The sequence below is a fragment of the Nymphalis io genome, chromosome 16, assembly GCF_905147045.1.
Source record: "Nymphalis io chromosome 16, ilAglIoxx1.1, whole genome shotgun sequence".
NCBI classification, from domain to species: domain Eukaryota; kingdom Metazoa; phylum Arthropoda; class Insecta; order Lepidoptera; family Nymphalidae; genus Nymphalis; species Nymphalis io.
Window position 1 is genome coordinate 1,314,547 of NC_065903.1, and position 24,171 is coordinate 1,338,717.

At 34.4% G+C, this 24,171-nt stretch overlaps 2 protein-coding genes across 5 annotated transcripts in view; one reads left to right on the forward strand and one right to left on the reverse strand.

Moving 5' to 3' along the window:
* The window catches only part of LOC126774475 (probable E3 ubiquitin-protein ligase sinah), a 58,685-nt gene extending 40,974 nt beyond the window's left edge, over nt 1-17,711 (forward strand). For both annotated transcript variants that reach the window (XM_050496036.1, XM_050496035.1), the window contains exons 3-5: nt 3,510-3,643; nt 12,297-12,466; nt 16,626-17,711. In XM_050496036.1, the coding sequence (XP_050351993.1) occupies nt 3,510-3,643; nt 12,297-12,466; nt 16,626-17,199 (878 nt within the window). In that variant the 3' untranslated portion in view covers nt 17,200-17,711. The remainder of the gene's footprint in view (nt 1-3,509; nt 3,644-12,296; nt 12,467-16,625) is intronic.
* Nucleotides 1-24,171, reverse strand: part of LOC126774451 (adenylate cyclase type 2-like) — a 206,833-nt gene that overhangs the window by 78,398 nt on the left and 104,264 nt on the right. The gene's annotated exons all lie outside the window — the stretch shown is intronic.

The following is a 24,171-nucleotide window of genomic DNA, read 5'->3' on the forward strand; positions in this document are numbered from 1 at the left end:
TTCCGGTCGTGTCAGATTTGCCGTCCCAACGGATTATAAGAGTGAGGGAATAGAGAGTGCACCTGTGTTTGCGCACACAGTTGTGCACTATAATATCACATACTTGTGTAGGTGCACTATAATATGTCCTTATCTCCCTTGAGAGTGGCCGCCGTGGCCAAAATTGGTCTTGAGGATATCATCATCACCGAAGATTTTATTGTTGGACGACTATCAGGTCTTTTTACTATAATTTTGTTCGCGCCATACAAAATTGTATTCTAGTAATATTTACTATATACTAGCAGGTAAATTCGATTATCTGATCCTTAGTGGAAATATTGTGTCTTATGTGATATTTAGATAAATAATGGACGTCAATTATAATTTTAATATATATATATATATATTATATATATATATATATATATATATATATATATATATATATATATATAAACAATAAGTATTCATATATTAACTCCTGAGATCGCAGACTCGATTCATGGCAAACGCTACTAAATTTTCACGTGTTAAATAGATTGTTGTATAAAATTTTACCCGACATTGTACCGTGACAAAATAACTTCCAAACTTTCTTCTTAACAGGAAAATGGCTTTATCCAGCAGATGTTGTGATACTGTTACAGAATTTAATCAGTAATAATAAAACACTACCCTCTCACAGGGTTATTGCCAGTAAGGCCCCTCATTCGTCACGTTCTTCATCAGACTCCTATTGTTTATATAAATTACATACACGGTAGTCGAAAGGAAAAATATCCAAAAATAAACATTTCGATTATAGTTACAAATACGATTACGACGATTGTTTCAATCATGGTCTGTTATATCTTCGACATTTTTTTGAAGTTTAAAAACTGAAAGTATGAAAGAGACAACACAGTTTTGATCTACTTCACATCGTGTAAGAAAAAGATAAAGGATGGATTGTCAATATTGTTTAAATTCGTTGCCTGAACCTCAAAGCGAACAAGCAACTATAACCTCGAAACCTTTCACAGTTATGTAACTCGTTACGTTACGTCGTATTGTAATCGAGTGACTGCTTGTTGCGACATTGAACTTTAATGCGTTAAATGTTTTTTAAGTTAATAGCTGTTTATATATAAACAGGTACAAATAAGCCATTGTCTTAAAGAACTAAGAACTAGAGTTTAAGTTGGCGTTATATTCCTTCATCTGCTTTGCTGGCTTAGGGGATAGCTAAGGACTTGATATCCTAGATTTAAAGCCTGGATCGAGCCAGTAATAAGTTAATGAGTTTTTCTCTTTAGAAATTCTAAGTAAGTGTCCGATGCTTAGAAAACTGCATTGTTATAAGTCGCGTGCCTCGGAAGGCAGTTAAGTCCGTTGCGCCTGAACTCTCTCGTATTGGATTCCCATTGCATTATGTGAGTGTGGAAATTGAGTGCTATTGTTTTTATCGAGGAATGTTCTATATGCTTCGGGAACATTACGGTTCTCATCGTCAAAAAGTGGACGCACTAAATTCATGTCGCTGATTGACACGCATTCTTGATGAATTTATTAAAATCACTCAATGTTAATTTTAGTTGTAGCACAATTACAGTGATAATATGACAGTTTCATAAGCAGAGCCTATAAAAGGCAATAATATTCAAGGCAATGGGCCAAAATTGTTTGATAATCGTTCAGAAATTAAATACTCCGAATTTTTTACTATTTTTGGTAGTTTCATTTATAAATGAATGACATAAAATAAATGAAATACCAAAACTTTAAACTGTAACCGGTTTATTTGTAACTTAGAAACCAGTTCAAAAATATAAACGTATATGAAAGAGAAAGTCAGTATATAAGTTTCTTAAGCTTACTAACCTTGCTATAATCCAATCAAGACTTTAAATACTTTTTTTATTTATAATACGGTCAAAATTCGAAGTTGACATTTCCTTTAGTATCCTCATTTGTATTTATTTTATATGTAATCTAAAAAAATACTGAACGTACGAAAAAAACAAAAAATAAATATTATGATGAGTAAAAAAAATATAGAGTTACCGTTTATATATTTTTTTATTTTTTATTATTATAACGTAAAGCAACGAATATCTGGAATAACTGCCAGCACACAAGGGAGTTTATAGCGGGATAAGAGAATATACATCACAGTGTATGCCGTCATACATTCTTACCCCCAGGTGCTAATATATGTTTCACATTAATTAAAAAATTATAATTCAGTTACAAGCACTGACTTAGAAGACTACAATTACTAATTGTACTTTAATATAACATAAATAAAATTTTATGATAGATTATATTGCGAACGTCTTATCGAGCAATAAATATATTCATGATAATTATTACTTGAGCCGAGATTGCCCAGTGGTTAGAACGCGTGAATCTTAACCGATAATCGTGGGTTCAAACCTGGGCAAGCACTGAATTTTCATGTGCTTAATTTGTGTTTATAATTCATCTTGTGCTTGACGGTGAAGGGAAACATCGTGAGGAAACCTGTATGCCTAAAACTTCACTGAAATTCTGCCACATTGTGTATTCCACCAAGCCCCCTTGGAGCAACGCTTATTCCACAATAAGCTCCAAGCCTTCTCCTCAAAAAGGAGAGGAGGCCCAGCAGTGGGACATTCACAGGCTGTTACTGTTATTACTTGATAAGGAAATCACGTGATATAATAGAATAGATTAAATATAGTTTTTGAGTTATTGTTATCATTTTCCTACATGCAAATAATAGTTTATTCATCAGCAATGTAATTGGATAAGTGAACTGTGTACTAAATATATAATTGTGTAAGAATCAAGGCTAGAAGCGCTTTAATGTCAGTTTAAAAGTCAATGTCTTAACAAGGTGACCACTTACCATCAACTGTCTTATTTGTATGTCTAGTAAAATGTTCGTAAGTGGATAGAATTTACAGCGTACAACGCAGTTAATATAAGATCATTAGATAATATGATAGGAATAGCAAGTCTATTTAAGTGCTTTTATTTACGTACAAGCCGAGATGGCCTAGTGGTTAGAACGCGTGAATCTTAACCGATCATCGTGGGTTCAAACCCGGGTAAGCACCACTGAATTTTCATGTGCTTAATTTGTGATTATAATTCATCTCGTGCTTGACGGTGAAGGAAAACATCGTGAGGAAACCTGCATGTGTCTAATTTCATTGAAATTATGTCACATGTGTATTCTACCAATCCGCATTAGAGCAGCGTGGTGGAATAAGCTCTAAACCTTCTCCTCAAAAAGGGAGAGGAGGCCTTAGCCCAGCTGTGGGACATTAACAGGCTGTTACTGTTACTGTATTTACGTACAATGGTTAACGTGTTTGAGTCACGTCTTAATATATTAGATTAAGAAAACATAAAACCAATTGAGATGAAATTTTGTGCTCCCTAACAATGTATGTAGTGTCCGATTTAAAAAATAAAATAACAGCTCAGTCATATTGCTTGTTACTTTAAGAGCATTAGAATTATAATATTTTGTATTCAATTACGATATTATTTATTTACAGATAAATCTCTGCCAATAGTAGAGGCTACACTGGAATCTTCAGAGGAGGCTCACTCAGCGCAGTGCTCCTGCCCAAACTGTGATGAAGTATTATCAAGATTCTCTGAGTGCAGCATATGTCTGGAACCGTTACAGGTAACTTAGATCCTTTACTGATTGTTTTAGCCAAAAATTGATACAAAATATTCCTCCAAAAACTATAACTATAAACAAATATTATCAAGTTGTGTTAATTCATCGGTTTTTTCCTCAGTATTTCTTTTAACGTTGGTCTAGAGACAAGCTCGTATGGTTGCAAACCCCAAGGTCCTTTGTTCAAATCCCGGATTGTGTTACTAAAAAAATTTTTGGGCGTCTCCGACAAAGAACGCTACAAGTATGTAGCAATCCAGTATGAAGTTAGCTATTCTCCAGAATCGGTCAGAAGAACATCGTCATCATTTATTTTTATCTTATATATTATTATAGAATCTTAGGATATTTTCCAGTGACTGTTAAAAAAATACTTAAAAACGTATTGAAATATAAAGTTTTTTAATATATAACAGGAGTAAAACTAAACTTTTCCAAACGCAGTTAGAACTTTAAGCTTACTCCACACATGGCTTACTTATTCGACTTTATTAATAAAGCAGGTATCAGGTGTAGCATTAATATAATCTATGGACTTAGAGAAACTGATGGTTATCGTGCGGCTTTGCTAATACAAAAATAAATAATTTAAATTTGAATTAACCATAGCTATAATAGATTATTAAACATTATTCAAATTGGCTTTCATTATTCGAACGTATTTTGACAAGTTGACGTAAAGTACCGTTGAAAATGATTGTATCTCGTAATAATAAAATTTATAATTTCCAAGAAAATCAATGTATATCAATTTTACGGTTGTATAAAGTTCTACTTTTTAATAACAGGTATGAGGTCAAATTCAAAAAAATAGACGGATAATAAAAACACGCAATGTTTTTAAATATTTTTTTTTTCAGAACCTGACAGGATATATATTATAATATGAATAAATATTTTATAGACAAAACGAATGAATACGTCATGGTTGTAAGTGGTCACCATCACACAATGTCACTGTCATTTTTTATATCATCGACACTATGTGTCATAATGATATTAAGATCTCATGTAATGTGCGCAGTTAAACGAAACTACTTTAGTTTCGTTAGTAGTTTCGTTTAACTACCGTTTGGAGGTAGAATAATGAGGTACTCATGCCAACCTGCACAAAAACACTATATCCATTAAATTGCGGTACTATCTCTCATTGACAGTATATTTATTTTAGTCACGGACAATAAGTACTTATAAATAAGTCAATAAACTTTTGAATGGTTTGATAAATTTTCATTTTGAATACAAATTTAAGGCTTTATATTTTAATAAATTACACTTTAATATTTTTAAAAGTGCATCATTTCCTGATATGTTTATTGTATGTTAATTGAAATGGTGCTTGGAATAAACAAATATGAATTAAAAAACATTCATTCTTTATTTTATTTAAGTACTTTTTCGGCATTTATATACATTTATTTATATTATTACAAACGAGTTCAGTGTGTTAACAATAGATTGACTTATTTTATAAGCTTTGCGCTTATTAAACGTAACCGTGGTGGTGGAATTTTATAAGTGACATTACAATACAACTAATTATTTATACTTCTGATATATATATAATTACATTATATATATTTTATTCTGTATATTTACAAGCTCGTAATATTATAAAGAGGTAAAATTTGTGGGGTTGTAGGGTTATACTATGGATCTCCTGAACCGATTTTAAAAAATATTCTACCAACAGAAAGCCAAATTTTTTGTGAGTATCATACGCTATATATTAACCCGAAAAATGAAAAGACTTTTTCGTGGTAGTCGGATTTGCTAAGTAAGTCGGAGATAAAACGGTCGAACGAAAAGGTTTCTTACGAACGCTGCCTTAACAATGAGATATATGCTTGAATTCTAGAGAAAAGTTCTAGAGCTTGATTATGCCTAAAAAAATAAGTCAGCGATAGTATATGTCTAACTTTTATATTTAAGGCGCAAAAAGTTTTTATATTAAAAAAATAATTTAGGTCATGTTTATTGGTCATATTATCAAAAATTATGAATTCTTATCAAAATAAGTAAACCTATCGTCTCAAGTGTTTAAAACAAAAGACTTCCCTTTTACTGCATATATTTTGGACGAATGGTTAAACAGATAATACGACGTAGGTATGGAACTGCGAACGTGTCGTAATATATTGAGTGATATTAGACGGTTTTTTTTCATTTGTTTCTCACGGAGACACAAATACTCCGTCCTGCCGATACCAGCTACCTTAATTATCCCGGCTACACGCTTGAAGAATCCTTCAAAGCGAAAGCCGGAGTATGCTTGTTCGTCAGGACGGATGTTTGCTGTCACCGACTGCGCTGCTTGGAGGACCCCTCCTTCTCCATGTTGGTGGTACGTGTGGACCTGGTTCGTCAAAGCCGAGTCTACGTGTGCCTCTACAGATCCCACAATGGTGACTTGGAGACAAGCCGATTATTTGACCATCTTAGTCGGGTGGCAGATGCTGCGCAAGAGCAATTTCCTAACGCGGAATTGGTGTTTTTGGGGGACTTTAATGCTCACCACGAATAATGCTTGAAATCCCTCAAAACTGACCATGCTGGAAGGACTGCTCATGCTTTTGCTCTCACACATGACTTGACCCAACTGGTTGATCAGCCCACCAGAATCCCAGACATTGATGGGCAAGCACCTTCTCTACTGGACCTTCTGCTGACTTCTCACCCGGTGGAATATCAGGTTGTGGTTCAGGCTCCTCTTGGCTCTTCGGATCACAGCCTTATTTCTACCAGAGTGCCACAGGCCAAGCTGCCGCCACTAGCGGTATGCAAACGTCGCGTTTGGCACTATAAGTCGGCGGATTGGGACGGTATGCGCAATTACTATGCGTCGGTCCCTTGGAAGGAACGTTGCTTCAGTGGGAATGACCCGACAGCTAGTGCCGCTGCTGTTGCTGGCGAGATCATGCTGGGAATGGAATACTACATTCCTAGCTCAGATCTCGTCAGTAGGAGTACACGTAACCGTTGGTTCACTCGTGAATGTGCCGATGCTGTATCAGCTAAGCAGGCGGCATATCGCAAGTGGATCAACGGCTGCATTAGCGGGGCATCTAACATTGACTCACTGAAAGCAAACTATAATAAAAATTCGAAGTCCTGTAGAAAGGCATACACGAGAGCGGATGCACAGCGCATTGTACAGATTGGTCATGACCTTGTTTCGCATCCTAGGGGCTCCCGTAGCTTCTGGCATCTGACCAAGTCTGTGCAAAACAATTTCGGCCAACCTTCGCTGCCACCGCTCAGAAATCCGGACGGATCGCTAGCTCACAGTCCGCAAGAGCAAGCTGATCTCCTGGCTAAACTCTTTGCCGACAATTCCGTCATCGATGATTGTAGTGCACTGCCACCTACAATACCTGCATGTGGCCATACGATGCCTGACATTAAAATCAGGCAACGTGATGTGCGTGCGGAGCTGCAATCACTTGATGTACGGAAAGCTAGCTGTCCCGATGGAATACCAGCCATAGTGCTGAAGAAGTGCGCAGCGGAGCTGTCTCTTGTGTTAACGCGCCTGTTCCAACTTTCTCTCTCTTCGGGAAGTGTGCCGGAGGCTTGGAGAAGAGCTAATGTGCAAGCGGTTCCCAAAAAAGGGGATCGGTCTGACCCGGCAAATTATCGGCCAATAGCTATCACCTCAGTACTTTGTAAGGTGATGGAACGGATTTTAAACAACCAACTGATCCATTACCTAGAAGATCACTGTCTAATTAATGATCGTCAGTACGGGTTTCGACCAAAACGGTCCACAGGTGATCTTCTAGCGTACGTAACACACCTCTGGGGTGAAGCTATCGACAAGCATGGAGAATCGTTGGCTGTCAGCCTCGATATCTCCAAGGCTTTCGACAGGGTCTGGCACAGAAGTCTTCTCTCCAAGCTACCGGCATATGGTCTGCCTGCTCAGCTATGCACCTGGATTGCCAGCTTCCTACACAAGCGTAGCCTTCGTGTTTTAGTAGATGGTTGCGCTTCACAATTCTATGTAGTGAATGCTGGGGTCCCCCAGGGATCTGTGCTATCTCCCACACTCTTTCTTTTGCATATCAATGATATGCTCTCCCTTGGGAACATACATTGCTATGCAGATGATAGTACAGTGCATGGTGGATACCACGGACGCGCAGTGGCTGGGCGGGCGGAAACTGAGGAGAGGCGGGAGAATCTTGTCATTGAACTCGATAGGACGTTAGATCTCATCGCCAAATGGGGCTCTGATAATCTTGTTGAGTTTAATGCCAAGAAAACACAGGTATGCGCTCTCACGGCGAAAAAGTCAACATTTTCCCCTCTTCCCTCCCTCTGTGGTACTCCGCTGGTGATGCAAAGCAAAATCGCCATGCTGGGGATTGACGTTCGCTGCGACCTTAGTCCAAGGGATTACATCGAGGCTGTTATAAAAACAGCTTCACGGAAACTCGGAGTTCTGAACAAGGTGCGGCGCTTTTTCACGCCACAACAACTGTGCCTGCTGTACAAAACACAGGTACGGTCTTGCGTGGAATATTGCTCGCACCTTTGGGATGGCTCCGCTAAGTACCTAATGGAGGCCTTGGACCGGTTGCAGCGACGTGCCGTACGCATTATTGGCGACGTAAAGGTCACAAACACCCTTGAACCTTTACAATTGCGTCGTGAGATAGCAGCACTGAGCGCTTTCTATCGACTGTATCACGGCGAGTGCTCTGAGGAATTATTCTCTCTAATTCCTGCTTCCCCCTTCCTTCTTAAGTCCACGCGGGCTGGTTCTCGATGTCACCGCCTAACTGTGACATCAATTCCATCGCGAACAAAGAAATTTGGCAACTCCTTTCTTTGTCGCACTTCCAAAAAATGGAATTCCTTACCAGCTCACGTATTCCCCTCCTCTTACAACCCGGGTTCCTTCAAACGAGGCGTGAAGAGGCATCTTGCGGGCCGGCAAGGCGAAGGCGGCTAGTGCAGAACGTTTTTCCCGTCTGTACTGGCCGTCGTCGCGTTTGGACTCTACTACCACTTACCATCAGGTGGAGTAGAGTCATTTGCCCTCCCGGCGATATAAAAAAAAAAAAAAAAAAAGTTAGATAGCAGCACTGAGCGCTTTCTATCGACTGTATCACGGCGAGTGCTCTGAGGAATTATTCTCTCTAATTCCTGCTTCCCCCTTCCTTCTTAAGTCCACGCGAGCTGGTTCTCGATGTCACCGCCTAACTGTGACATCAATTCCATCGCGAACAAAGAAATTTGGCAACTCCTTTCTTTGTCGCACTTCCAAAAAATGGAATTCCTTACCAGCTCACGTATTCCCCTCCTCTTACAACCCGGGTTCCTTCAAACGAGGCGTGAAGAGGCATCTTGCGGGCCGGCAAGGCGAAGGCGGCTAGTACAGAACGTTTTTCCCGTCTGTACTGGCCGTCGTCGCGTTTGGACTCTACTACCACTTACCATCAGGTGGAGTAGAGTCATATGCCCTCCCGGCGATATAAAAAAAAAAAAAAAAATTACAACAAGTCAATCTATTTAGAAATAAATTGATTTATCATCAAGTAAATTTTATTTAGATAAAATTCGTTTTTACAGTATGTTCTTGGTTGCATAGGCATAAGCGATAACTTAAAATATCAAATACGCGAGACAATTTTATTAATGTTTGGCCAACGCGACTTTTGGCAGTCAGGAAATAAATCATAACACTCATTAATAACCGAACCACACTCATAATTTCATCACAAGTAAAAATGTTAACCGATCAACGAAGTGGGCACGGGTCAGCTAGTTTATTCATATGTATGGATTTTAACTAAATTAATATAAATAAAAATTTAACTGATCGCTGTCTGTACATGAGTAAAATTATTATCGGGAGCGTTTATCAATGCAATAGAACCCCAAACTGTGATTGTTAGAATTTTTGTTTGTTTGTCTGTGCGTTTGTTCGCGCTAATTTTAGAAACGGCTTAACTGATTTGGGTGTGGTTTTCACTAATGTAATGTTGTAAACTCGCGTAATATAGTACATAAAAAAATGTTGTACATACTGAAATATTATAAGTCTTCTTTTAGTGATTTCTTTAAGTTACACGCGGGTGAAACCGCGGGCACAGCTAGTATCCAAATAATGAAAAGCTAAAACGCCAAAACGGTTTGTGACGTTACAATGTTAACACGAATCAGCTGTTTATCGTCTTCATTGCAACCATGGAATTGTGTCGGATTATAGTTTAAAGGTCGATAGATTTGTATATTATATAGTTTTATACACTGAATTTTGTGTGCACTTGTAATTGATATACATATCAGAAGTTGTTTTGTTTGCTGTGCTTATTAGATTAATGAACAAACACTGTATTATAATCAGTAAATTATTTGAAGGTAAAGTCATCGTGTAACTCTTTAATTCGCCTCATACAGGAGGCACGAACCATATGCGACGCACAGCAAACTTATAACGTTAAGCGTAGCGAAGTTAAAAATTATAACAGTTTACAAAAGTAAATTTAAGAGTTATTTACTCACGAAGGATTTCTTAATAATGCTGTGACACCCGAACTTACTCGGATTACATTTGATTTATACATATCTGTTCTTACACCTGCTGATACTGCAATTTGCAAGATTAGCTGTTTTTTTATTGTTACATCAATCAAATGGAACTTCAAGCTATAGTTTATAAGTCGTACATTATATTATATATAAGATATTTAACATTACACACATAAATAAATGAAATAAAGCAAAAAAAACGTATCAAATTAGACTGGATTTCTAAACACAATTCTATAAACAGGCTCTCCGGTGTTGTAATATTTAGTCTCAAAGAATATTTATTAACATTTCTCAACATTAAACAGTTCTCGTAAGTTATAAATAGAGTATATAGTTAAAAAATTAAATATATATTATGTTTATTAATTAAATGTTGCATTTCTCGCACGTATGAACGTTGAAAAACATTATCTGAACTCAATTTAATTCTAGATTCAAGTTTGACTGCCCAATTTTTGATATAACTTTCAATATTAAAATAAAATATTAGTATCTCTTGAGTTTGTTATTTTACGATATTTTATATCAGACTAATTTTATGATAGAAAAACCAAACAGCTTGGGTTGACCCGGCATTTGAACCAATTCAAATTCATTTTAATTTTAATTTTCATAAATATTTTCCAAAATTTGAAAGTAACGAGGCTGCAAAAATGCTATCGCATGTTCTTATTGAATCGCGATTCGTTTCGTTTTGAAAATTTGATTATAATAGTCTATAAAATATGAAGTAAATTTATGTATGTATATTTGATTTATTAATATATACATTGTTCATGTTAATCTAGTTATGTCTCACTCTACTTATTTCTGAATGAGGTTATTTGGTTACGTCAAGTTTGAAACTCGCGTGTTTTACTATTACTGATAAAAAAAACATTAATATTCAATATAATGATAATAACACGTTCAATTAATGTCAAAATTGTTGTTTATAACTCGTGTCAAGACAAAAATTTCGTTGCAAATTTTTCAACGTCAAAATTAAATTATTTATTAAATATAGAAGGTTGCTTATTGATTTTCAAACATCTACGACCGGTTCGGATGTATCTCAAAACTGAAACCTACTGTCAAATTAAATCCGACGGCCTTACTCGACTGGTTATATTTTATCATCGATAATTTGGTTTAAAAATAATAATAATAAAATAACAATATTTTTACATCATGCCCCAAACTATTTACATTTGTTAACTAACTCGTGGATTACGTAACTTATAAAGAAGCATATCCCGAGGTCCAATACTAGTAGACGCAATAAAAAATATATTGAAATTATGTGTCAAAAATTTCTCAAAAATAGAATTAGGAAGCTGGTTATACATTAGCACATAAACAAGGTCGTACATAAATCCGTAGGCCATACGCGCTATCCTTCTGATCGTGTCGCTTTGCTCCATCAGACTCTGAGAGTGAAGGAATGGAATGTGTACCTGTGTTAGTGCACACACTAATGCACTATATACGCATAGTGCTATTACTTAAACTTAACTGCCGTGATTTCGATTTCATTGTTGAGGTGATAATTATTAACACAATATATTAGACTGAAACTTAATATCGAATAATAATTATTATTCTGCTTAAAAAAATGTTTAAAAGAAAAACAATGAAAATAATCGCTTATTTTACGGCTTCGTATTGCTAAAAAAATAAATAGTTTATTCATTATTTTTATCTAGAATGTAACGTTCGTATTTTGAATTGTATACAATTCGTTTACCTGTCAACCTTTACACACCTTTAATCCTTATCTAAACAAAACACTTTCTGAACTGAAAACTAAAATTCAGAAATGTTCGGTGCAGATATTGGCTTAGTTGCCGAGAAGGAAAAATTATTATGAATAAATTAAAAAATTAATTTCTTTTTTTTAATATTGTAGATCATTACTATATTTGAAAATTTCTTACTGTTGGCTTGATAAGTGATAGCTTTAACTTCTGCAGTCAAAATTTCTGATATAATATTCAAATTTAAAAAGTTTATTTATTTATGGCAAGTCTTCAAAAAATACCTGTTACAAATTAAATCAAGACATAGAACGACAACTATTTCAAATGTTAATAGTATTGAAGCGGGTATTTTATTTTTGTTTCTTTGTTCGTAGTGTTGTGGACCCTGTGTTTGCCCGTGGTGTGGAGGCGTATGGTGCGCGCGGTGTTCACGAAGAATGTCACGATGCGCTTGGTGTCGTGGAAGCCTTCGTGCACCTGCCACGCCTTGCCTCGCTCTCCAGCGTCTCATCAATGATCTCATGCTGCCGTGTCGTAATTACAGGTAATAATAACTAAAATATTTATTTTTAAATTTATTATTAAAGATGACAAATGAAGACGCATTGTCACAATATGAAACATGAACTAAAATTTATACGTTCAAAGTGTTGTAAAAAATTAGGAACTTATATGCAAATGTCCCTTGTACCCACTGAGCCTGCTAAGCGTTACATAATCACAAAATATTGCTGTTTGGAGGTAAAATAAAATCAGTAAATGGTCATTTAGAGAAGATTCCACAAATTGAAAAACTCTTACAGTCTGTTTAATCTTTATATTTAATTAAAAGTACAAGTTTTCGTTATATACTTTTTGTATAACAAATATGAAAGCACATTTACATGAAAGATGTTATAACATACTTAGTACTAAATAAAACACTGACTTTAGTTGTTCAATTTTCCAGGCTGATTAAATTATATACTTTACAATCTGCCACGTGAAATTATACATAGACAACTCAACAAAATTGCAATTGAAATAATTGCCGCCAGAGTCGGATTTCACGAGCACTTTTTAAAATCACAGAAAATATCTGAATAGAACGTTTCGTCAATACATTACACAAATAGAACTACAATGGTCATAATGGTCATAAATGTATGTCATAAAAAATCTTTGGCAGTCTTACAAAATATAAACCTCACAATCATTTTGTTTCCTTCATAAACAACTTTCTTCGAACAACTTATAAAGTTGAAGTAGAACTACTAATCCTCTTGAGCATTTTACTCATCTCTTTATTCTATTATATTATTGACTGACTGCCTAGTTGGTCTAGAGGCTTGATGTAAGGCCGCAGACCCGGAGGTCCTGGGATCAATTCCTAGGTGGGGCCAGTAAAAAGTTATTGGGTTTTTCTGTCAGAAAATTCTCAGTAGCAGCCCGGAGTCTGTAAGTTGGAAGTGTGTACACTCCCGTGCCTCAGAAAGCACGTAAAGTTGGCTTGCGCCTCTTTTCGGCCGTATCGGATTGCCGTCCCATCGGATTATGAGAGTTAGGGAATAGAGAGTGCACCTGTGTTTGCGCACACACTTGTGCACTATAACATGTCCTGCGTAGTTGGCTAATCTCTCTTGAGATTGGCCGCCGTGGCCGAAATCGGTCTGGAGGATATTATATTATTGACTATTTCAATATTTATTTATATTATAATATACATATTCAATGAAAACTTAAGTAATGTACAGATAATAATCACAATTATATACAAATTATAACCGCGTGGAACGGTAACAAGAAAGTTGGAAGTATCTTCCGTTGAATCACAATTGCGTATTTCTGGGCAAACTTTAACCTGTCACCATTAGAATTAACTTCTTTTTGGTTCATTTAATGAAGGGTGTTAAGTTGTATTGATTTTTTGTACTTCACGGTATTCTTAGCTGCAAATGCCTTTATAGACATTCGAATATTAAAATATCTTTAACTTTGTATTTTAGCTTTAAAATACGTCACTGGATACAAATTACAATTATTTTCAATTTCCTTCAGCTACAATAATCTGATTGGACTTATGATTTACAATTTATCACGCAATGCACAAAATCAATATTAAGGTAAAACTCTTTTAAAACTACGTAATTATTTTTTAACAATTAAGCGTGAAGCGCTACAAACCGCCTTACTAACATTCGTAATGTTGAGCTGATCAGAAAAATCCGCTGAATCTAATTAAAGAATTGATTATTTTGGTAAATTTTAATATTGGCCATGAAGTTTTTATTGGTGGTAGAGCTTTGTGAAAGCTCGTCTGGGTAGGTGCCACCCACTCATCAGATATTCTACCGCAAAACAGCAGTACTTGGTATTATTGTGTTCCGGTTTGAAGGGTGAGTGAGCCAGTGTAATTACAGGCACAAGGAACATAAAATTTTAGTTCCCAAGGTTGGTGGCGCATTGGTGACGTAAGCGATGGTTAACATTTCTTACAATGCCAATGTCTATGGTCGTTGGTGACCACTTACCATCAGGTGGCCTATATGCTCGTCCGCTTTCCTATTCTATAAAAAAAAGGATGACGGGCACAGCGGCAAAATTATGTGCAGGGAGGTTTATAACGGGGTTTAAACACTTTAAAGTAACAGCCGTGAGTTAAAGCGTAATGTTATATATGTTTATAACTATTGTCAAGAAACAGGCTATGTAATATAAATATAATATAATATTTTTTCAAATAGAAATGATACATCTTGAGATCAACGGGTTCAAAAAATAAACCCTTTAATATATATTTAAATATTAAATAAAATAATACGTTAAGAAAATATCATGATATCGTTATGAAGAAAAATTTTATACATTTTTTCACAATCAAGTTTTTCTAAGAATATCGTTTGTTACAAACGATAAATTTTTATTGTGTGACCATAAATGGAACATAAGGATTTTCACCGTCGAAAAATTCAAGGTCGTTTAGTTGGGTCCATACATTCTTTACTGTATCAGTATTGGTTAGCCAGCAAGTCGTAAATGTGACTATAAAGGTTATTTGTTAAAAGGTTTTACTATGGTGCTGGCATCATGTTTGTACTAGAGGTCCTAATTAAACCAGATTTGTGCAAATTTCATTACCCATTTCCTTTTATTTAATGACAAGATTATTTGCGGGCATCGTACGTTCTTAATTACTTTGATTTCTAGAAACTGGCATTATTATATATGTATTATCTATTTTTTGTTTAACGTCCCTAGACTAGGTAGACACAAAGCCCTATCACCAAGTAGCTGCAAGCCCGTGTGGTCCCACCCACTTATCACATACATATTTTACCGCCAAACAGTAATTATTAGTATTGTTGTTTTCCGGTTTGAGTAAGTAAGCCAATGAAACAGCCAAAAAAGACATAAGATCTTAGTTTCCAACGTTGGTGCCCTTGCCTTGCCCAACAGTTGTAGATCGAAGTTGGTGGCGCATTGGCGATATATGGAAAGGTTACTATTTCTTACAGCAATTGCCCGTCAGCGTATTTTAATTTAAAAATTCTAAATATGATACAGCGATTATGTATAACATTGACAATACCATTTTTAAAATAATATATAATAAAACGTAACTTAATTTATTGGCAATAACCCAATTGAAATACATCGATATTAATTGATTTGTAAAAAAGCAATTTACGTATGAATATACACATACTATGAATTAATTAATGAATATACTATACGATATACTAGTGACAAGAAGGCTGGATCAGTTTTCACCCAGAAGATCGGAATTGCGATTCAAACAAAATACTGCTAGCATTGTTGCCACCATTTCACGCGATCACGTTTTGTACAGTAACTATTTTTATTTTTTTATTTGTATATTTAGATATACTTTTATAGAATAGGAAGGCGGACGAGCATATGGGCCACCTGATGGTAAGTGGTCACCAACGCCCATAGACATTGGCATTGTAAGAAATGTTAACCATCGCTTACATCACCAATGCGCCACCTACCTTGGGAACTAAAATATTATGTTCCTTGTGCCTGTAATTAGAGTGACTCACTCACCCTTCAAACCGGAACACAATAATACCAAGTACTGCTGTTTTGCGGTAGAATATCTGTTGCGTGGGTGGTACCTATCCAGACGAGCTTGCACAAAGCCTACCACCAGTAAAAGTTAAGACTTTAATGTAAATAATTTTTTGTTCTCATATAAAAATAGCATACCGAATATCTAAATACGATACAAACATAATATATGCCTATATAGCTGTACCCAAGAAAAATATTTCCTTTTTCACACAAAGAGCATATTGCCGTTTGCTATAGTTTCCGCTTCTTAGGTTAAGTTACATATTCTATAAACTTCTCAATAACCGATCTAACTCAAACACAATTATTCAAATTGAAATGATAGTTCTAGAGATTAACGCCATCGATCACACAAATCCAACGGTATTATATAGATATAACAGAAGCAATCGTGACATCCTAGATAGTTTACGATAATAGCCGTTTGACGTCTCCAGGGCATGAAAGTTACGTCGACTTCCCACCTGTCACGTACCATAAAGTACCACTTTGAAATACTCGACACATTTGCTATTCTCAAAGGATTGTCTGGCGACTAGTTTCGAACTATCCTGATTTAAAACCTTTAAAATTTCAAATTTCAATCAATAAAGACCATGTTATTAATGTATCGTTTTATTTGTTCACAGACGAGGCTGCACGGAACTGCTGACAGCTAACATCAGGGCGAAACATGAAGAAGAATGCAAACACGACACAATGATATGTCCTATCACACCCACCTGCTGCTCTGTTCCTTTCGAAGAATTATCAGCTCATCTCCAATCTAATCACAACATCATCGCGGTCTACTCTCAGAAGATCAAAATCTTAATAGAAAACTTTCAAACGAAACTCAAGAAGACCGCTTGTTGTAGGACTAAGTACAAAATAATCTTATTATACCAAAAAAGTGCATTCATTATCAAAGTCTGTATTTACAATTATCACGTGAAGGTTGAAGTGATGAGACGAAAACTTGGTTACGTTGCTGATTTAAAATCGGAATCGAAGAAGAGCGATTACTGCGCCCTTATTGAGTTCCAAAGTAAGGCTTTATGCACAAAATCTGCTATTCTAATCGAAAATGAAGCATATAGTAAGAAGGCTGAAGTACAATGGAACGATGTCATACTTAAATCAGAGAATGATGAAGCTATCACAATTCACGTAAACATTGGAAAGACAGACTCTGAATCGATACGAAAAGAGTTTGAATTATGATAATCTAAAGATCACAATTTTGGATCAACTTATATATCTTTGACTGATAATAAACATACAGAGTTTTGCTTATGATGTAAGACACGAGGTTTGAATTCGAAGATGTTTTAAATAATAATTTAAAACGATCTCTGTTAAAGGCCAAAAACTTAAGTCAAGTTCGACTGAATTTGACATATTTTGTACATTTTACTAATTACAATTAATACAATATCAATATTAGTATTTAAAGTATATTGTAATCACAGAAATGCTTAGGAATATTTTCTTGATCACTTCCTGATGGAATCATTACGATTTTTTTAATGTTGATATTTGTGTTCCTACTTGTCGTTTTATATTATGTTGTGATGAAATGTTTTAAACATTCCAATTAATTTGGATCTATATGTGATTTTAAATTAAGTTAAGTAATGAAGGTGTACGCTGTAAAATGACTGACGTAGGTTAAACACTTAATTAGTAATGTATTTTAGATAATGATAAAATTAAATGATAATTTTAAATCACGACTTATTCTTGCATTTCATTGAATAAACCTACATCCGTAACCGTCCGTCCGTAACAGCCTGTGAATGTCCCACTGCTGGGCTATAAAGGCCTCCTCTCCTCTTTTCGACGAGAAGGTTTGGAGCGTATTCCACCATGCTGCTCCAATGCGGGTTGGTGGAATACACATGCAGAGGCAGAATATCAGCAGAATTAGACAAATGTAGGTTTCCTCGCGATGTTTTTCTCTACCACCAACCACGTGATGAAGTATAAACACAAATTAAGTACATGAAAATTCAGTGATGCTTGCCCAAACTTGAACCCACGATCATCAGTTAGGATTCACGCGTTCTTACCACTGGGCCATCTCCTAACCAACATCAATATACTATAATTTAATTTGATATAAAAATATTGGAATAACTCACACCATGTAGCTAAAAAAACTGCTACCTGAAAACCTTATTTCCTTATGTTATTAATTCTGCTTGTAAAAACGTTATTACATTAACCAAAACCTAAATTGGGATTAAAAAAGTTACATTTAGTTTGATAAGATGTGATGAAATTGTTCAATAAAATACTAAGAATTCTTTTGTATGCTGCACATGGACATGACATGCTCAAAAGGTTTTTTAAATCATAATATATATTTGGAAACTGTTTCAAATAAAAATATTTTGTATAATGTACCTGTGTACGTACTCATGTTTAGGTTTTTTCTTCCAAAATCAGTGAGCTATTGCTATTGTAAATTGGGCCATCACCGTTGTCTTATTTTTATCAATACAGAAATAAATACAAATATAGTGTCTGTCTATAAATTTACAATAAATACCTGTTTTTAAGTTAATATTTGTGAGCTACCCAAACCATAACAGCCATTTATTTTAAACTGCCGCTACTACCTGATACTTTAAATATTTTACACATATAATTCAAAAAGACAATTTGCATGATAAAATAAAAGCAGATTTAGAAGAATTTTTGTCACAAATTGAATTCCACGCTGGCAAAGCCGCGATATTTGCTAGTTTACAAAATATTCAATCAATCAAACCACGAAATATTCAAAGCAATTAAGAAGCATTACAGATATAATAATAATTAATGAGCGATCAGACGTATTTGTTTTGACGTTAGCGTCAACTTTCAATCCTTTCACTATGATTAGTATTCAATAAGATTACAGGGCACGTGAGGAACGTGTTATTTTAAAGATAAGCTATATTTGATGTGAAAGGATTTTCAACTCCTATTTCTGTAAAAGCAAATAAGGAGCAATAAATGAGCGTCACAATATATTAACAAGGAGTAAATATTGATAAAAAAAGAATAGATAAAATCACTAAAAGTAAAAATAAACTTATAACCAAATATTACACGAAAATTGGTAAATCAAATGCTTCCTGATATTGCGATTCTCATTTGTCATCCATAACAGGTACACTCATCTCCACAGCATACGCGGTTAGTAAAGTTAAACAATTAACTGACATTGGTACTGCTGTAAGTAAATACGGCTACTTTTATAGTATCACGTCTTATGGTGTATTTCTATAAAGACATAAAAACTTTATTCGTGCTTCAAATATGATGCTGTTCCGGCTATTTGTAATCTTGAAGCCAGAAACCAGAAATTGATATACATTTGATAGAATATCTTTCACGTGTATATCTTCAACAAACTCTAATATTTTTATTGAATCTGTGAAGGACATTGTAGAAACACGAGATGTAAATATAAACATGTAACAGGACTTTGTGCAAGCCCGTCTGGGTAGGTACCACCCACTCATCAGATATTCTACTGCTAAACAGCAATAGTAAGTATCGTTGTCCAGTTGGAAGGATGAGTTAGCCAGTGTAACTGCAAAAGGAACGTAACATCTTCGTTCCCAAGGTTGGTGGAGCATTTGCGATGTAAGGATGTATTTCTTAAATCGTCAATGTATATGTCAAAATCAGCACGTGCATCCCGGTGCATGGTATTGAACACTATGATATAATCCGCTTGCCTTATTGGTCTAGTGGCTTGATGTAAGGCCGCAGACCTGGAGGTCCCGAGTTCAAATCCCAGGTCGTACCAGTAAAAAGTTATTGGGTTTTTCTGTCAGAAAATTCTCAGTTTTTTTACAACTCTTTCCGGTCGTGTCGGATAGCCATCCCATCGGATTATGAAAGTTAGGGAATAGAGAGTGCACCTGTGTTTAAGCACACACTTGTGCACTATAATATCTCCTACATAGTTGGCTAATCTCTCTTGATATTGACCAGTACCCGTAACAGCCTGTTGATGTCCCACTGCTGAGCTAAGGCCTCTTCTCCCTTCCACCACGCTGCTCCAATGCGGGTTCGTGGAATAACATGTGGCAGAATTTCAGTGAAATTAGACACAAACAGGTTACCTCACGATGTTTTCCTTCACCGTCAAGCACGAGATGAATTATAATCACAAATTAAGCACATGAAAATTTAGTGGTGCTTGCCTGGGTTTGAATCCACGACTATCGGTTAAGATTCACGCGTTCTTACCGGCCCAGTGGTAAGAAGTGAATCTCGATATTGACCGCCGTGGCCGAAATCGTTTTGGAGGACATTATAATCCGACAAAGCATTTGTATTGTATGAATAAATATTGCATGTCATACTTATGAAAGTATTTGAGAAAATATACATAATTATATAATATATAAGCTAATTCAAAATCCATACATCAAAGTCAGATTAGCGAACAAACAAATATACTACGTTTTTTCAGAAACCTATGTGTTCTATATATAATAATTAATCAATATAATCCTGGGACATTTTTCACACACGGCCATCTGATCCCAAATTAAGCTTGTACAGAGCTTGTACTATGGAACCCAGACAACTGATATACTACATATACTATTTTTCTTTTGTTAATACATACTTATATAGAATGTTGATACTTCCGCTCGTAGTAATGCGATATACATACATATATAATATAATTTATTTTAAAATTCTTAATCCTAAAGAGTATATTTAGAGTAGGCCAGTGGTTATGGGTGGTTGGATATGACGTGCCAATAACTGTCACCTCATTGGCATTCAAGACACGAATGCTTCAGTTCCATAGACCCAACACGTCATTAATAGTACTTTCTTAATGTATTAAATTTGTGTGCATGTGTGTGTAAAGCGCACACAAATCTTTGCCTCGTCGTTTTAGTAGTTGGCTATAAGGTGACAGATTTAAAAGCCCTGGTTTAAATTGCAGGTCAAACTAATAAAATGAATTTCTATATTACATGAATTTGAATTGAATCATATAGTACATAAAAATGAAATTAAACTACTAATAATGTGTGTTTGTGTAAGATTTATGCAAACATACAATAACTAAACTTAATATAATAATATGTAAAAAAAAACGTTTCTATTTTATATTCATAGCTAAAATACCTTTGAAGATATATTTGTACAAATTAGTGTCACTGAAATTGTAAGTTTGCGAGTTTTACGAGCTTACTCATTTATACTTTTAGTGTCACACGTTCCTGACCGCATTTAAGAATAATGGAAACAGTATCTACATTGTTATTCATCGAGTTAGAAAATCGCTACCTATTCCATTTTTTAAAAAGTTAAGAATCATTGCGTATAAATGTTTTTCAACGCATTTTTGTGAAGTCGCAGTGTACATTTATACATAAATTAATGTAATACGTGTAGGGATACCTACCATTATTATAATATAATATTTCCAAGACGGTATATAACAATTCTATGTTATGTAATACCAATCCAAGCTCAGACATTTTTCAATATACATATGTATGTGATTGATCGGCAAATTTTTTTTTTTTTATTTGCCCCGGGATGGCAAGTGACTCTACTCCACCTGATGGTAAGTGGTAGTAGAGTCCAAACGCGACGACGGCCAGTACAGTCGGGAAGAATGTTCTGTACTAGCCGTCCCCGCCTTGCCGGCCCGCCAGATGCCTCTTCACGCCTCGTTTGAAGGAACCCGGGTTGTAAGAGGAGGGGAACACGTGAGCTGGTAAGGAATTCCATTCTATTCGTTTAATATAGAATCACTTAGGTCACCATAAGTGATCTTGAAATTAGAACATTTACATTAACCCTTGTGACTCTCCCCAATATTGTCACAATTAATTATTTTTTTCTTAATACGTAATGTATGACGGTACATAGATAAGAAAAGTAAGGCGAATTGTAAATTATCAGATATATTGTTTTTCTCTTAAATAAAAGTGAGTCACTCTCCAATCGTGACTCTCAAATAATCTTCTCAGTGTTTGTTTAGCCGATCAACGAAGTAGGTGACCGGGGCTGACAAAATTGTGTACACCTCATAACGGAGTAATATTTACAACAAACAGTATTTGAAAGTGAGTCATTTAAATATTTTACGTTTTCTCTTTTCACCTTCCTTTTCAAATGAAATACACACATTTCGCTGTGAGTTCAAATAGTTAATATCTATGTAGATATACAACTTTATTTTTTGTACTTAAAAGTACTTATTAATTTGAATTTTAAGTTTCTATGTTAATCTGTTATTTTTAATATTACCACAATTGAATCATCGCTTAAAACATTTCTTAGTAAAAATATTTTTCATAACACTTCTCAGTCATTACTTTCTTAAAAAATAAACTTCTTTATCTATGTTCTGAACCTGGTAGCTTTAAATATAATTTAATATATTTGTATCATGACAATTCAAAAGTTCCAATATAAGCCTACTTGAATAAAGAATTATTTGATTTCAAACAAAAGTTTAAAGTAAAACTCATTCTAAGACGAAGTCATTGACGCCTGTAAAAAAATAAAAGCAATTGTTGCAAAAAAATGAATTGCTATTAATACTTTCTGAATACTGAGTAATATTTTTGTATAATAGACCTCGCTTGATGTTTTTTAATACAAATCAAAGAAACTGGCTTAAATATTACTTTAAGTAAATCATGTAGTCATTTGCGAAATATACCCGCGTTATTACAGAATATAGGATTGCATGTTAGGAAACATTTTCGCAGAAAAATACTCACGCAAAACATTATTAATAACTTCCTTTAATGTACATTATTATTCAAAACTTTATTATATTTATTGTAACAGAGTAGATGTGCAAAAAATTAAATATATATAATTCTATTAAAGATTAAGTTATTCTAATTTATAAGTAATGTAATTTTTATTTAATTACTGTTTTCATTCGCTTGCTTTTCTAGGCACTAATCTATACAATAAAATAAAATTGAAGTGACTATCTATGATTTAAAAATAACCGCCTCTATTAAAGTTAATATGGTTATTTGCGAGTTACCAAATCTATACAATTAAATAAAATTGAAGTGACTATCTATGATTTAAAAATAACCGCCTCTATTAAAGTTAATATGGTTATTTGCGAGTTACCAAAACTAAAACAATCTTTTTTTTGTTTTTCTGTTTGTCCAGGCTAATCTTTTAAACGGCTAAAAATTACAAATTGAAATAACTGAATTATTATAAGAGATATTTCAATGTTACGTTTAGTTTTTATTTCATCAAAATCGATTGAGACTATTAAAAAGAATAAACACGTACGTCGTACGTATTTTTGTTGTTATAACATATGTTACGGCCATTAGACCATAGATGGCGGTGTGCTTAATACGTCAATTTCTCGCAGAAATCGCAGTCCAGATTTTCCAAAATAGTGACCTGAATTTGAACATTACGCGAATTTTAATATGTATGGCAAAAGTGCCATACATATTAAAATTCGCGTAATGTTCAAATTTTAGTTGTCTGTGCTGTCGTATTTTCGTCTGATTGTTTTGAATTTTTTCATTAATTTCATTATTACATTGATAATTTTAAATACGTTGTAATCTTAATATTAATATTTTTGTTTTGAATTTTAGAGATCATTACTTTTAAGGTTGAATACAGTTTGCATTATTATTTTTTTAATTGTTTAGTTTTATTCTTATTTATAGTTTAATTAGATTAGACAGATCCTATTTTTTTCTATTAAGTACATCTTTTTTATCATTAATTAGTTATAAGGTTATCTTTTAGTTTTGAGTTTCATTATTAGTTAGCTTGCATAAATTATAGTATTTCACCTAGGATGCTTATAACCCAATCAATTGTCCATTTATTTTTAATTCCCTATTTCAATTCGATTAATGTTTGTTTCGCAATGACGTTAAGAAGTCACAAGGTCAAACATTAAAGAAAGTAAGCATTGATTTAAGTAAGAGCTGCTATACCCATAGGCAACTACATGTATCATGCTTACGTGTAAGTCACGCCAAAGATAACTTTGTTCTAGAAAATGAAAATACTACACCTAATATAGTATATAATGTAAGGTTTTACTGATTTTTTTTAATTAATTTTAGATTTTTAGAAAATAGTGGTAATATTTTTAACTAAATTAACACTGGTTGGAAATTATTGAGCGAAAAAAACTACACGATATAAAAAAAG